A 14,911-nucleotide genomic window follows, 5' to 3' on the forward strand; every position below is an offset into this window, starting at 1 on the left:
GGATCCGAGACACAAAGTGATAAGCAGCCTTCTCTGTCTGTCTGTACCAGCTCTCGTGGAAGTTTGTCACAAGGGGTCCTGGTCCCTAAGGGGCCCTTGTCATCTCAACCTTCCCTGTCTCATTTAGTGCTAGAAAAGTCCTGGGCCGACAAAGTGTCAGGAAATGGATCAGCTGAAGGCTGATGTTCAGGGGCTGATAAGAAGCAATAGTAGGGGCTTTTTCCCTGTAAGGTAAATTGGTCTAAGGTTGAATTGTGCACTCAGAAAAAGGAGAGCATTCAAAGGCCTTTGTTGAACACTTTATACAGACTTTGTAAAGGCATGCTACATTAAGCCCTGAAACCCCAGAACATAGAAATCATTTGATTTCCATCTTAATTGGAAATCTCCTTGATACAAAGCAAATTGAAGAAAATGTAGCTGGATGGGCAGGTCAGTCCCTTGATATCATTCAAGCTATAATCCAATTTTTTGAGGAATTAGAAACAACTGTCGTTGTCTTGCAAACCTCTCCCAAACCAGAAATGCAGCTCTAGAAGCAATGCAAAGTCCACCTCTGCTCACTAATCCCCAAACCTGCCCTATTTATCTCAAAATACTTGTAGGTATTGTAAAAGAGCTGGACATTATTAGAAACAGAACTGTTCTGCACTTAAGAAAAAGAAGAAAAAATTTAAATAGTAACTACTCTAAACCTCTGCTAAAAGGCAAAGATACCCCAAAACTTCAAAAAAAAATGTGGATAATTTCTCTGTGCGTTTGAGATGTCAAATCTCTACCATGACTTCTCTAGGGGCTGACAGCCAGCTCTTAGAAATGCAAACTTTAGGAAAAGGATTCTCAACAGAAGGGCAAAAAGGAGCTATTTAGAAACTGGGCAAATGAAAAAAATAAAAAATACAAATATTAGTCTTAAAAAAAAAAAAGCTTTAGCAGTCTGAGCAGGTAAACTTATTCCAACTGCCAGAAACACAATTTGGATCCAACTGTTCATTTATAAACTAGTGAGTTTTGTGTTGTTACACCTAATTCATGGCTGAAAATTTAGAACTGAAGCCATAAGGTCTCTGTTTACATCTGTATGTGTGTATGTGTTTACATATGTATGTTATAAATGTGTGATATTTTTCTGCCTCTGAATGGTATTGCCAAAATTAATTCGTAAAAGTGCTATTTAATTGGCTTAAGAAAAATAAGTGCTTTTCAAATTAAGTGTTCCTAAAACTCAAAAATAGAGAAACTAACTCCAATTTTTTTGAAGTTTGTGTGCTCTGGGATAATCTTTGGTAAACAGAAGCTAGGTTAAGTTTGTTGGTTTAATGAAACAGGCAGGTCTTCAGAGTTATCAACATTAGATGTAATGCAGATGTGCAACTGTTACCCCACCTGGGATCACTATTCAAACAAATCCATGTCACCTCTATTACAAAATCTGCCAGCAAGAGAAACACCTTTGGATAGTGGCTGACTTTGTGTAATGCCTCATGATGTTTCTGTGAATAAATATAATTATTGGGAGCAAGTGATTTAGATAGATGTCAGTGGGATAAAGGTTTTTAGGTGAACTTTTTAGCAATGAGTATTTTCTGTGGTATACCTACTTAAAAATTGTTTTCCAAATGTCTTTGGTAACTTAAAACTTTATAGAGTTTTGTTAAGTTAAACGGTACGAAATTCATTGAATATCTAGATCATTTCCAAATAAGAAAATACTAAAACATTAATTCCTAAACATAGGTTTGTCTACTTTTGGCTTCTTACTACAGAATCAAAGATATTTGGGTTTATTAGGAAACATATCTTGTGCGGTACTAAGAGGAAGCACAGCTTCTAGAAATTACGAAACATGCCCATAAATTTGCCAATCTAAAGAATGCTGGTGTAACAGGCTGCCAGTGCTTACTTCTTAGTTTTCACGAAATTAAGGTTCCTAAGGGTTATTAAAACTACTAGAAGGGGTGGGAAGAGCTGAATTTGGGAGTTTGATATTTACAAATGTTACTCATTATATATAAAAATAGATTTAAAAAAAGTTTCTGCTGTATAGCACAGGGAGCTATGTTCAATATGAAAATGAATATATGTATATGCATGTCCGGGACACTGTGCTGTACACCAGAAATTGACACATTGTAACTGATGGCACTTCAGTAAAAAAAATACAAGTAGAAATAATAACTCTGTACGCAGGAAGTAGGGTGTGTTTTTGGCTAAGAGAAGGTATAGACATACATTTTTGTTAAGGGAAATGAAAGGAATTTTAAAGTAAAACTAGTTATTGCAGAATAGGGAACAGGAAAATATAAAGGGCAAACTAAATGGACATAGAAAGTAGGGAAGAGAGAGAAAGAAAATTTTACCTTGTGTAGTCAAGCTGGCTAAAATTAAATGAATTTATCATAAGGGTTTTAAAAATAAGCTTAATAGCAATAGTGTAATTACGTAAAACTAAATTTTCTTTCATTTGCTAAAAAGATAGCTTTATTGGACTCTTGGTTTGCCCCTGATAAGAGACTGAAGGTTTTTCTTTACCTTTTAAATAATCTGCCTGGAAAGCAAAGATTTTGCCTTTTATCAAAATAATTTCCTGTGCTTCATGTTATCTTTATCATCAGGTCTTTGATTACTTTAGAAAACTGAGTCTTGTAAAGATTAAAAGAGCTAAGTTTTGTTCACAACTATGTGACCTGTATTTGCCTTTGAAATTTTTTTAAATTGTCATGGGTTAGTTGGATAATTATTGTTTCATGATGATTTATGATTCTGTTTATTCAAGGGTCCAAAACCTTTGATATTTTTGACAAACTTCCCTAAATCAAATTTTAAATGAAGTCTTTTTGACCTCAAAATAACTTTGGGATTTTCCAGAGGGCCCCTGAAACATCTCAAAAGATGTGTTCTCTCTCCTTGTAAAAAGATTAACTAGGCCTATTTTTATATGTTAAATTATGTGGGATGCATTGTCAAATGAGAAGAGTAAAGCTTCTTGATTATATTTGTATGGATGTATGTTTCATTATCAAAGAAAGTCACAGAGCGGACTCTGGTAAGTACTGTATATTACAGATTTCTGATAACTTCAAGATTGTAAAATTGAAGTAAGAATTTCCAGAAATAATGGACAAACTGGATTCAAGCAGAACAAAAAATAGTAACATGGGATTGAATGAACCTGATGAGAATGATTATAATTTTTATGACCTTCTGTTTGAAACATGTTTTGTTTCTCCAGATTTAAGGAAAAATTTTTTCTCTTAATCCATCTATGATTTACAGCACTTTGGTGAATTATACCTTTCTTTGTTAAGCAGAATAGAAATACTTTTTCTCCATACCTGCTTCCTCCAGAATTTGGAGACTTTTAGTGAATATTCTCATTTTCATGGTGATATATAGTTATTTGCATAAGTTCATTGAGAATCTGTTCTTGTAACAGGATACAACTAGAGACATGGTTATATCATCAAGGCTTTGACTTGAATGTCATATTTGAAAATGAAACGTGTAAAGTCAGATATGACCAGACAGCTTTAAAGAACTAAAGACGCTTGGGCCAAAGTGACCTACGTTGCTTACAGAGCTGGTTCCAGACAGCCTGACCAGGTGAGTGAGGGAAGTTACTACCTGGCAAGCTGAGGAACCTTAGGATATTCTGGGGATGTCAAGAAGAGAGGAATTCGCCTAACTCGGCATCAGCATAACAACCTTACCCTTGTTTACTGTGCTTTTCCTGACAGCCTCTCATAACTGGCTAGAACAACATCTTTTAAACTGGCTATAACAACCTTCTTCTTCTTCTTTTTTTTTTTTTTTTGTGTGTGTCTTTAGCTGGAGATGACATTTAAGGTGATGGCTCCGGCCATCTGGGAGAGTGACTCACTTTTCCCAGGTCTCTCCCATGTATACAGGAGGTACACATGTTATTAAACCTGTTTGTTTCTCTCCTGTCAATTTTATTACTGTGGGTCTCTGCCAAGAACTTAGAAGGGTAAAGGGAAAATTATTTGTCCTTTCTTACATCTTCCAGCTTTTTAATGCATGTATAAATAACACAAGCAACTAGAGACAGTGCTCAGTAACCGATGAAAAAACTTTTACATGGTAATTCAGTAGAATTCACCTGATCTTATGATTTGATGGAAACTACCCTTTCTAGGTGGGGCACAGTGCTTTAACCTGGGCCATCAAGTCTCCCTGTTTCTGTGAGGTAAGTGATCCCCTTTTGACAATTAAAGAAAAGCAAGCCATTAGGAATTGATTTACAACAAAAACAGAACAAAGCAACTCATATATAACAAAACAAAACCCTAATTTTGAGGTACCGTTTCATAAGAACTTTAAAAGTAGGCCTTCCTATATAACATAATTTTAAAATTTAAATAACTAGTCTATCTAAAGACTCATCAAACCCAGCGTGAGCCTTACCTAGAGCTAGCCTTCTCTCCTTCTTGACTTACGGCTGATCCTTACCTTGGCTTTAGGTTCTGTCCCTTCTAACTTGCTCAGGAATTTCGCTGTCAGTGATTTACCTTGTAAGGTCAGCCTTTCCTTCTGAAAGAGTCCTTACTATGGTTTTAAACAATGCTCAAATATCTCCCATTTTAAAAACCCAAACAAAATCATTAGCACCACCTTCTTCCTTCCAAATAGAACCTTGGTCTCTCCCCAACAAGCTAAACCTCCGGAAGAATCTTACTACCTCTGTTTCTTTGGCATCTAGCTCCTGCCAACTGAAAGTGTTCACTGTAAGATCATCAGCGCCCTCCATGATGTCACCAGCAATGGCCACTGCTCACACCTCATCCTTGACTGGAATGGTGGCACTCTGTTCCTCTCTCATGACACATACTCTAACCTGGGCTTTGATGACACAGCTTACCTACTGGTTTCTCTCCTGACTCTCTGTATTGTCATCTTCTTTTTGGCCACTAAAATATTTCTCTAGGCTGCTCTAGCTTTTACCCTCTCTGGTGGGGACAGCTGAAATAAAGCTTGTCTTCCCAGGTCCATCCTTCTTCTCCTCCCCTGTATAAAGGACCCACAAATGGTAACCTTGTCCAAGGCATTTCAGATCAGGTGGGTGTTCTCCCACTGGTTTTATGATGGAGACCAAGCTCCTCCTCTGTGTCCTGTCTGCCTTGCCAACATTCTTCCTATGGATTCTCACTGTTCCAGTCACATCTGTATTCTTTCAACTCCTTTTCTGAACATTCAACTTAACCAAAACCATTACTGGGTTCCCCAGCTTCTCACCTTTAAAATGGGAAAAGTAGGCACCTATGACCTAGGGCTGTTGTAATGACTAAATGAATAAGTAAGACTAATGCACTAGAGTGGTGTGGGCATATGGCAAGTTCTGTTTAAGTGTTAACTTAACACTCTTTCACCTGTGTCTGCCCACAGTCTATTTTCTACACAGCCCCCAGAATAATCCGTTTTAAAAATCCAGATTACCTCATGGCTCTGTTCAGCACCAACTAATGGTTTCTCCTCTGAAAGTCAGAAGTGCTCACTATAGCAAGGACCTGGCTCCTATACTGTCCCCCTTACTAGATCCAGGCTATACCTCCTTGCTGTTCCTCACACAAGCCAAGCACGTTTTTTAATTTGTGGTCCTTCTGCCTAGAAAGCTTTCTGCCCAGCTATGTGGCTTATTCTCATTTCCTTCAGGTCCTATTCAGATGTCATCAGAGTGGTCACCCTTAACTACCCTCAACTGAACTTTCAGTCTTGGCACTACTGACATTTTGGGCTGGATCATTCTTTGTTGTGGGGGGCTGTCCTGGGCACTGTGGGATGCTGAGCAGTGTCCCTGGTCTCTACCCACTGTCCACAGCACCCCACTGTCCTGTTGTGATAACCAACAGTGTCTCTAGGCACTGACAAGTGTCCCTTGAGGGGCAAAACTGGGCATGTTCCAGTAAATAAATAAAACCAGAACTAGCCTTCTTCTCTAGTCCCTTTTCTATATATCATGTGTTTTCTGGATCAAAACAGACATACTACACTCTTGAATGGCAGCAGAGTACTCCTCAGCATGGGCATACTCAAATGCATTTCACTAGTGCTTTACTAGTGATCATTTAGGTTCTTTCTCATTTATCACTAATAAAACAATGCTGCAACAAACATTCTAGTACATAAGGTGAGCATTCCTACAAAGGGAATTGCTGGGGCAGAGAGATCTGTATTTGTAATTCTGATACATCCAGATTCTTGCGTTGGCCTGCAAGCAAGTCTGCTATTAGCAATCTCCTAGAGAAACTCCAGGTCTCATTCACCTGGGTACCTCAAAGCCTTGCAGGGCCTGGGGCCCACACTGTAAGCCACCAAAAGCAAGAAGGAAGGGATGCCTTGCCCGGCCCATGTAGGCACACTCCTCTTTCAGAGCCTTCCCATCACATTTGAGAGCCTGTGAGTAAAAAGCATACCTGTGCTCCATCACTTTGTTTCTGGGAACTTCTTTCCAGAACTGAGTCAGTTCTGCTGGACCCGTGCCAGATGACTGTTCCATTTCTGCAGCCATTATCAGAAAACGGTCTTGGGCCGAGACTGTTAAACCTGCATTCCAAAAGGGTAACTTCTTACATAAACAGGAACCTTACAAAGGGTTGGATTTGTGGCTTGGGCATTATTCTAGAAAACAACATTGAGGAAAAAGAATAAAATGGAACTACCTTAAGAATGGAGAAAGTTCTCCTAAAAATGAGGACTTTTTTGTTTGAAATTCAGTTTCAACTGGCGTCAGTTTAAACAATTTTACATGTTTAAAAAAAGACAATTTTAATGAGACCCGTTCACCCATCTCATCTTATGGGTGAGAAAATGGATGCCCAGAGTGTGGTGAGGTGACTTGTTGACACTCTGCTAATTTCGAGATTCCATTCCAGCTCCGCTGACTCATCACTTAGCCCCAGGTCCCCCCCAACACCCCACTGTGGCCACCAGGTGACAACTCACCACCGTGGGGAGACACGACTATGTCAATTGATGCACCAGGGTCACAACTGCTGTTGCTTGGCTTGACTCTGTATTTTTCTGGAGCAGTTGTTCTCACCTGTTTATAAAAACAGTAGTCACATAATAACCTTTGCTTTTTTGGAGGGGGGGAAGTAGCTTAAAACTGACTTAAAAAAATCAGTTAATAAAGTCTATAAAACAACCTTAGTAGTTACGCACAGAATGTATCTTTTCCCATCAGAAGGAAATAAGCATCTTAATCTATCTTAAAAAAAAAACAACTTATCAGTCCAACTGTCCTTAGCCTTCCTCTTAAATAAAAAAAATTAATCCAACTGTTAAATATTTATCCTGTTAATTGCCTGAATTTAATAATTCATATTCAAAAACAATGCACATTAGAACATATGTTACAAGAGCATTCAGAAATTTAAAAACAGTAGATAATCAAAGCACATCCAGAAAGTAGAGGACTTAAGGAAGTAAAACCTACAATATGGGGCAGTGGTGGACTCAGTCTTGTTACACTTAATGCTCACTGCCAGGTTAGTATCCAGTATAAGCGACACTCCAGAATACAGCACACGTGGGGAAAAATGCACTTTTGATCTTATAGTTTTGTTTTTCATTGGTATGAATTAAATTATTCATATAATGAAGAGTGACTGTCTTTTTTTTTTTCACACAACAAACATTAAACCCTGGGATTAATTTTGGACAGTACCCTATTACTACACATTAAAGACTGAGGTACAGACCTCAGGGAAATTTTTAGACAAGCTGTGACACATGGTTAGAACTAGAAGGCAGTATAACAAGACTAAAAATATCATAAATAAAAACACTGTGCAAGTTCAAAATGATCTATCTTTCAATTTTCACACATAATTTATATCTTTCAGATATTTACCTTAAATGCCACTATGTTTTTAGTTACATTTGTCAACACTATTAAAGCTTTCTTCTCTCCAGATTCTGCACTTCCAAAATACAGTTCTTCTGCTGGGCTGAGTGATGACAAAGCATAAGGCATTGGTATTGCTCAGAATAAACTACAATCTATTCATTATCTTGAAGAAAAATATTTGGTTAATATTTTATGCTCATTTGTATAAAGAGATTTCATCAAAAAAAGAAAAGATTACAAAACAATTACCTAATATATTTTGTATTTTGATCTTACTGATTTGATGTATGCTATTTAAAAAGTCCTCTGTTTTCCCCAAGATCAAAAGAAAAATAATAGGAAACAGAAGAGAGAATTAGGAAGATTCTGAATTAGTCCTATAATCAACACCATCTTAAGGTTTATTTATTAAAACTTTGGTAGATGATAGAGAAAAGTCAAAGAAGAAATTGCTGCTTCAACTTTATATAGAATTACAAACATTAGAATGGGGCACATTTTTATGTACCAACAGAGAAGGGTATATAACTTAAAAAGATCACTGGCAATGTATTTAAGTAACAAAAGAATTCCTGACTATAAAGGGTTTTTTCCTAAGTAATATGGGAAGAGAAAAACCACAAAATTTGGGGTAGAAACTACAGGAAAAATTTGTCAAAAAAGGAAATCAGTGAGCCTCAAGATGTAAATTTTACTATTATTGACCACTGTAATGCCTACGACCTAAAAGAAAAACTAAAAGACCGAAGCAAAGTTCGTGGCGTTTAATTACATGAGCCAAATTGTATCAGGTGCCTCCAAACAATGCGAAGAAAGGGCTGTTTTTTAGATAAAAAAGTGAATTCTTCAGAAAGCCCTCGACTTTGAGCTCCATCTTTAAATAGATTCATTTAAAATCAGGAACATCTGCAGATCAGAGATACTCATTCGTCTAAAGAACACACATTTCCCAGGAGAGCTCTGCCCAGCTACGGACAAGACGTAAGTTAGCGCGGTTGCTGGCTTCCTTTGAGAACCCAGCCTGGAATACGCCACAGAAAAGACAGGAAGGTGATGGATCTCAGAACTGCCCTCAGTGAGCAGCAGAGCTCTGGGGAGACAGAGGTTGGTCAGGTCCCCGTGCCTGTCGGCACCAAGATTTTCCAGAGGCGGGGGTGGGCGTGGCAGAGCCCGAAGGGCAGCCCTAGGAGCTGGCCCGCTGTGCTGTGGCTTCCCTGCCAGCCGGCTCTTCCAGCCACACCTCGGTATGTATTAAGCCAGAACCCATCGTTTTGACCGGCCGCCAGTGAAAGAACAGCATGTCACTTCCAAAATAGTAGAGGGAAAAATGGGAAACTCTGAAAGGGGAAAATGACAAAGAAAAACCATGGAAAGCAGAACATGGTTTCCCATGTTCCCCTCGCACCGCCCTCCCTCTCTCACACACACACGCATGCAGATGGTGAAGATAAATCCAAATGTAACAGTAATCAAAATATATGTAAATAAACCAATCTTGTCAATTAGAGAATTTCAGATTTGCTCTTTAAAATGTCTGGCTGTATTATTTCTAAGAGTCATACCTAAAACAGTTACATAGAAAGGTTTCAAGTAAAGGGATACAATTATATATTAGGCCATCACTAAGTAAAGTTAGTAAAGCAGTATTAACCTAAGGCTGTCTAGATTTACCAACCAAAAGCATCATTAGTGAGAACGGTCTTTACATAATGATAAAGGAAAAATACTGAATTTTTTGGATTGAATAACCTAGAAATTTAAAAATAGAGATATGCTGAAATTTGGCTTTGGTAAAAACCCTATTTTTCTGGTTTAGCTTTAGCGTTTGGAAGGTCAAATCATTAAATGCCTACTTCCATGTCATTTCTGGCCACCTCAGACTGGTGCAAGTCAAACACTATCAGTAAAATGAGAAAAATACATGTCATTAAAATTTACTGTTCATATGTGAATATTCACTATTATTACCTGATGTGGGATGATGGCCCTTTCACACTCAGCAGAATAACAAAAAGGTAGCTAGCTACAAATAGCCACTGTGTCTGGAAACCAAGGTGAGTCTTCAGATAACCATTAATTTTATACTTCCACAGTTGCAAAAACAGTCTAGAAGTTTTCTTAATTTTGCAGTTCCCTGAAGATGACCAAGGTATGTTATAAAAGCATAGCCAATAAAATCCTCAAGTATTACCTGATGTGTAATAAGGGCCCTTTAAACACACTCAGTGGTTTCTTGAAAGCTTTCATTTTGGAATCAACTTTTTCATTCTCTTCTGCTTTGGAAGTAGGTTCAGTTGTGTTAATCTAAAGGCAAAAAATATATATATATGAAGAAAAAAAAATTGTGTTTCACACGGGAAGTTCATTAGGTCAAAAAGTAAACATGATAGTGATTCAATACAAATTGTAATCTTTAACATAGGTTTATTGTATCTAAATTATATATTTAACATACATGAACATGATCATTAACATATATTTGAGTGCCTACTACGTAGATAGGCCCCTAAAGAAAACAGAAAATGGTCCTTCCCTTAAGAGTTTTTAAATCTGTTCTACACTGTGTTATACTTATTCCTCTATCAAGCCGGTGATGACTCATAAAAAGATAACTCACCGCTCTTTAAAAATGAAAGAGGAAGTAGATCGAGGTAACATTTTAAATGAATGACTTTTACTTTATTTTAGATAAATAAAAAATATTTTAGATAAAACAGCTCTTTCCAGGTGCTTTTATACAAAAGCACGGAATCAGCCTTTTACACAGTGTGACGGCACTACCAGCCAGCCAGTGCCAGCCTTCCTCCTCCTTTTCACATACAAAGATGTGGGAGGGCAGCAAGGTAAATGAATTACCCCAAATCACAGTCAGCTAGCGGTAGAACTGGGGCTGGGCCACAGCTTTTGTCTCAAGTTCATTTTACTGTTAAAATTACCTTTTTAAGAAGAGCTGTTTGTTCTTCATTAGAAATCGTTTCCAAGGTTTCTTTGCCATCACTTTCTATATCTTCTTTACTAGAAGCTTCATCCTCACTGGCAATGGGTCCGTTCTCACACAACGGTGTCTGGAAGTCATCATCTACTAGCGGTGGATAGCTATACTTGAAAGGATCCTGGAGAAAAGCATTTTGTATCAGCTTGCTAACAGGTGGGTGGAGGAATAATTCTCTGAGTAAAGTTAAAATCCATTCCTCTGGCCAAGAAAACCTGAGTTAATTAGATAGTGAAATTTAAAACAGCAAGCATTTCAAAACAGAAAGGGAGAAAGCAGTAAGTGGTGTGGGACAACTGGCCAGCCATCTGTGAAAGAACCAAGTTGGATCTTGAGCTCATTCTTTACAACAAAAAGAATTACAGATGGATAAAAGATTTAAGTGTTTGTATGTGTGTGTATTTTTTTAAACCATGTAAGCTCCAGGAAACAACACATAGGAGGGTTAAAAAAAAAAAACCAAACTCCAAAAACAGAACCTAAGTAAGGAAAGGCCTTTTAAGTATAACACAAAACCTATAAGGCCTAAAAATACTGATAAAAATTAAGCATGCTAAAATGAAACATTTCTGAGTGGCAAAACAAACAAAACCCAACCAATAACAACAAAAAACAACCCATCTTAAAAAACAAAGTTGTTTTTTTAAAGGCCACAACTGGGAAAATATATACCACATATAACAGAAACAAAAGACAAGTTTTGTTTTGTTAATATATACAAATCAACAAGAGGAGAGTAATAATCCAGCAGAACAAGGAATAAAGGAATAAGAGAGTTCGCAGAAAAGACAAATGCAAATTAAAACCACAATTAAATATTGTGAGACTGGCAAAGATACCAAAAATGAGAATATGGAGTGTTGGCAAGGATGTGATTCAAGCATTCCCACATGTTATTGGTAAATAGGCACCATCTCTTCAGAGGGAAATCGGTTAAGAGCTATCGAAATTCAAACTAAATATACCACCCATTGACCTAATGATTTAAATTCTAGGAGCTTATCTTTTACAGATCCTGCTGCACCTGTGTACCAAGAGTTATTTACAAGGATATTCACTGTAGCATTGTTAATAACGGCAAAAGATTAGAAAACAACTAATGGTCCTTCAAAAGAAAAACTGATTAAATAATACATTGTTAGATCTACACAATGGAATATTCTGCAGTGGTTTAAAAAATCAGGTAGATCTCTATGAATCAATATGGTATGACCTAAAAATAAATGATATGAAAAGAACACAATAGAACAATATACTATATGGTATGTGACTATTACATTAAAAAAAATATAATGGATAGACTATCTCCAGAAGAGAAAACTTGGAAACAGTGACTGCCTGTAGGGAGTGGCAGTGGGGCAGTAACCTGGGGAAGGAGACGTACTTTTCATTGTACTTCTCAGTCTTTGGTATTGTTTGCTTTTTTTAAAAAATCATGTGTATGTATTACTTTTGGGGGGGAAAAAAGTGTGTCAAAGAATAGTAGTCCTACTACCATGTTAACTACAATCCTGAAGAAATATACCACTAAGAACAGAGAAGAGAAATAAAATAACTTTTTCTACCCCTAAAAATAAAAATAATTTCTATTAAATGCTGTTAATTTTAAGAGACAATTTTGGGGCAAATTATTAAAAATGACAAAGCAGTCAAATCATTATTTTAACTAAGGGTAGTAGTTGAAATGAACCATACTCTGTTTTTCTAGGTTAAAATGTGAAATATAAAGCCTCAGAATAGGAAAGCAGCAAACTTCAAATTAAAAATATTGGTTCAAGTTTTCTCTAATGAGAGAAAAGAAAAGGACACACCAAAATTTCTCATCTTGCTAGTCCCTTGGTTCTAGTTGAACACAATTTTGCCTGGTAGGCAGTATACAAAGTAGATCATAAAAGTCAAATAACTGAAATACTATCAATAAGATTAACCCAAAGCATACCAAATTCCAAAAGTTTCACAGCCCATAAAAGTCACTATGACAGTATGTTTCATGAATAAGGAGTATTAAAAATTCAACACATATCTACTTACTCCTGGTCTCTTATTTGTAAGTAGTTAAGATTATTTCCCAAAAAATCTTGATAGTATGTATTATCTTTTAAATTAAAGACTGTTCAACAGTAAACAACTGGAAACAAACTAAAGACACATCAAAAGGAAAATAAATAACTTATGGTTATTCATTAAACAATTTGTGATTCATCTCTAGACATTGGAATGCTATGCAGCCACAAAACAAGAGTAAGCTAGCTTATCACGTAAGATTTAAAATGATCTCAAAGACATGTGAATTAAAAAGCAGGATACACAACAGTGTATAAATACCCTACTTGTTTAAAAGAAATGGGAGGGAGAAAGAACTATATATACAGTTGTTTACATGTATTACATATTTACTATCGTTGCTTACATAGGCAGTACAGATCCATGGAAATAAAAATAAGAAATGAAACCTGGGAGGGAAAGAGGATGGTTGGTGTAGCAGTAGAAAAACTTTTTGCTGAATATTTGTTTCTGAATACTTTTCCATTTAGAACCATGTAAATACACAACATATTCAAAAATAAAAATATAACTTGAAAACTTAAGTAAAACATGTCTGTAATACTGCTTGCTCTTTCAGGGTGTCTATGATTTTTTCTTAGGATGTTAAGATACTGCTTTTCCTTTTTCCTTGAGGGAAGAATACAGCCTCATGTGCCATGACCGTTGTCTTATTTGACTAACAGGTTTCAAGTACTATACTTACAGTTCCGCCCATGTGGGGAGGCAGGTATTCGACACTGACATAGTCCTGGATGTCACTTTTGCTTGTAAACTTCAACAGACTCACTGCTTCTGGACCAAGCCAGGATTTCACAATTTTGAAAGCAGCTGAAGAAAAAACAGTCATTTCATTAAATTCCTTTCATTCTCCTTCTCAGTTTACTTACTCTGTATGCTAGTCCAGGACCTCTGAAATTAGTTTGGGTTAAAGTCGGTTAATATGTATTTTACCATGGCACTATACTTAAGTGACATTCTCTAATCCCTGTAGGCATTTACCTTGTGACTGTCACTTATGGGTTTCGAATGTTCAATGATGATTCAGGAATATTAAGTTACCCTGATGTTCATTAATAAACTTATCAGAGTTTTAGCCTCTGTACAAATCCATCAGTGATACCAACTACCAAGATTTCTAGACAGTGAATCAAACAGCACTGTGATTCACTGACTGCAGTACGGTACGGCAAGGGACATTTGCCTTATGCTTCTGATAAACCCCCAGTCTGAAAATCCTCAAACTGGAAGCCAGAAAAAGAAAGTAGGAGCCCTCTTCATCATGTGTGAGCCAGACCCAGACTTTCCTCCTAACCCTAAACTCCTGTGCCTTTCTCTCAAACCCTGCAGCTTAGAACTGTGAGGAACTTATGGAATGTGCAAGAATTATCTAACATAGCACTTTAATAATTACAATCTTGTTCTGTCATGCCATTATGATTTCTACTTAATTTTTTAAACCTCATTTCCATCATGACATTCTAAGCACATTTTAAGGAAATTAAAAGAAATCCCTGCATTAAATTTGCAAAAGTGTCAATGAAAAAAAAAATCACGAAATAAAACAGCATGATAAACGTTAAACAGTAGTTCAGAAAATTGCATTTCTACTTTGGCTAATTTGGCTTAACATTTTTTTACATAACATTTACATTTTCATTAATTTCAATTTAGAAAGTCTGAGTTGACGTGTTTGAAGCTATGCTACTGGAATTAACTGAAGTGCTAACTGTGATTTTTTGTAACAGCTTTATTGAGATAAAATTTACATACCATAAAATTCACCCTTTTAAAGTGTATACACCAATGGTTTTTATTTAGTATATTCACAGAATTGTGTAACCCATCACCACTATCTAACTTTAGAACATTTTCATCACACCAAAAAGAAATCTGCTCCCATTGGCAATCCCTCCTTATCCTCCCTTCTCCCATTCCCTGGCAACCACTAATCTAGTTTCTGTCTTTGTGGATATGCCCATTTTAGCCATTTTATATAAATGGAATCA

The 14,911-nt window shown here is 36.6% G+C and overlaps 1 protein-coding gene and 1 long non-coding RNA gene across 7 annotated transcripts in view; one reads left to right on the top strand and one right to left on the bottom strand.

Moving 5' to 3' along the window:
• LOC135320289 (uncharacterized) overlaps nucleotides 1–4,285 on the top strand; it is a 52,086-nt gene extending 47,801 nt beyond the window's left edge. The window contains exons 2-3 of the long non-coding RNA XR_010379542.1: nucleotides 3,437–3,603; nucleotides 4,157–4,285. This is a non-coding gene — a long non-coding RNA (uncharacterized LOC135320289). The remainder of the gene's footprint in view (nucleotides 1–3,436; nucleotides 3,604–4,156) is intronic.
• Nucleotides 1–14,911, bottom strand: part of MOSPD2 (motile sperm domain containing 2) — a 45,267-nt gene that overhangs the window by 4,660 nt on the left and 25,696 nt on the right. For all 6 annotated transcript variants that reach the window (XM_064483400.1, XM_064483403.1, XM_064483399.1 and 3 more), the window contains 6 exons: nucleotides 13,609–13,733; nucleotides 10,804–10,980; nucleotides 10,059–10,171; nucleotides 7,871–7,967; nucleotides 6,961–7,057; nucleotides 6,432–6,561 (listed from right to left, as the gene is read on the bottom strand). In XM_064483400.1, the coding sequence (XP_064339470.1) occupies nucleotides 6,432–6,561; nucleotides 6,961–7,057; nucleotides 7,871–7,967; nucleotides 10,059–10,171; nucleotides 10,804–10,980; nucleotides 13,609–13,733 (739 nt within the window). The remainder of the gene's footprint in view (nucleotides 1–6,431; nucleotides 6,562–6,960; nucleotides 7,058–7,870; nucleotides 7,968–10,058; nucleotides 10,172–10,803; nucleotides 10,981–13,608; nucleotides 13,734–14,911) is intronic.

Source organism: Camelus dromedarius, chromosome X (assembly GCF_036321535.1).
Source record: "Camelus dromedarius isolate mCamDro1 chromosome X, mCamDro1.pat, whole genome shotgun sequence".
Lineage (NCBI taxonomy): Eukaryota > Metazoa > Chordata > Mammalia > Artiodactyla > Camelidae > Camelus > Camelus dromedarius.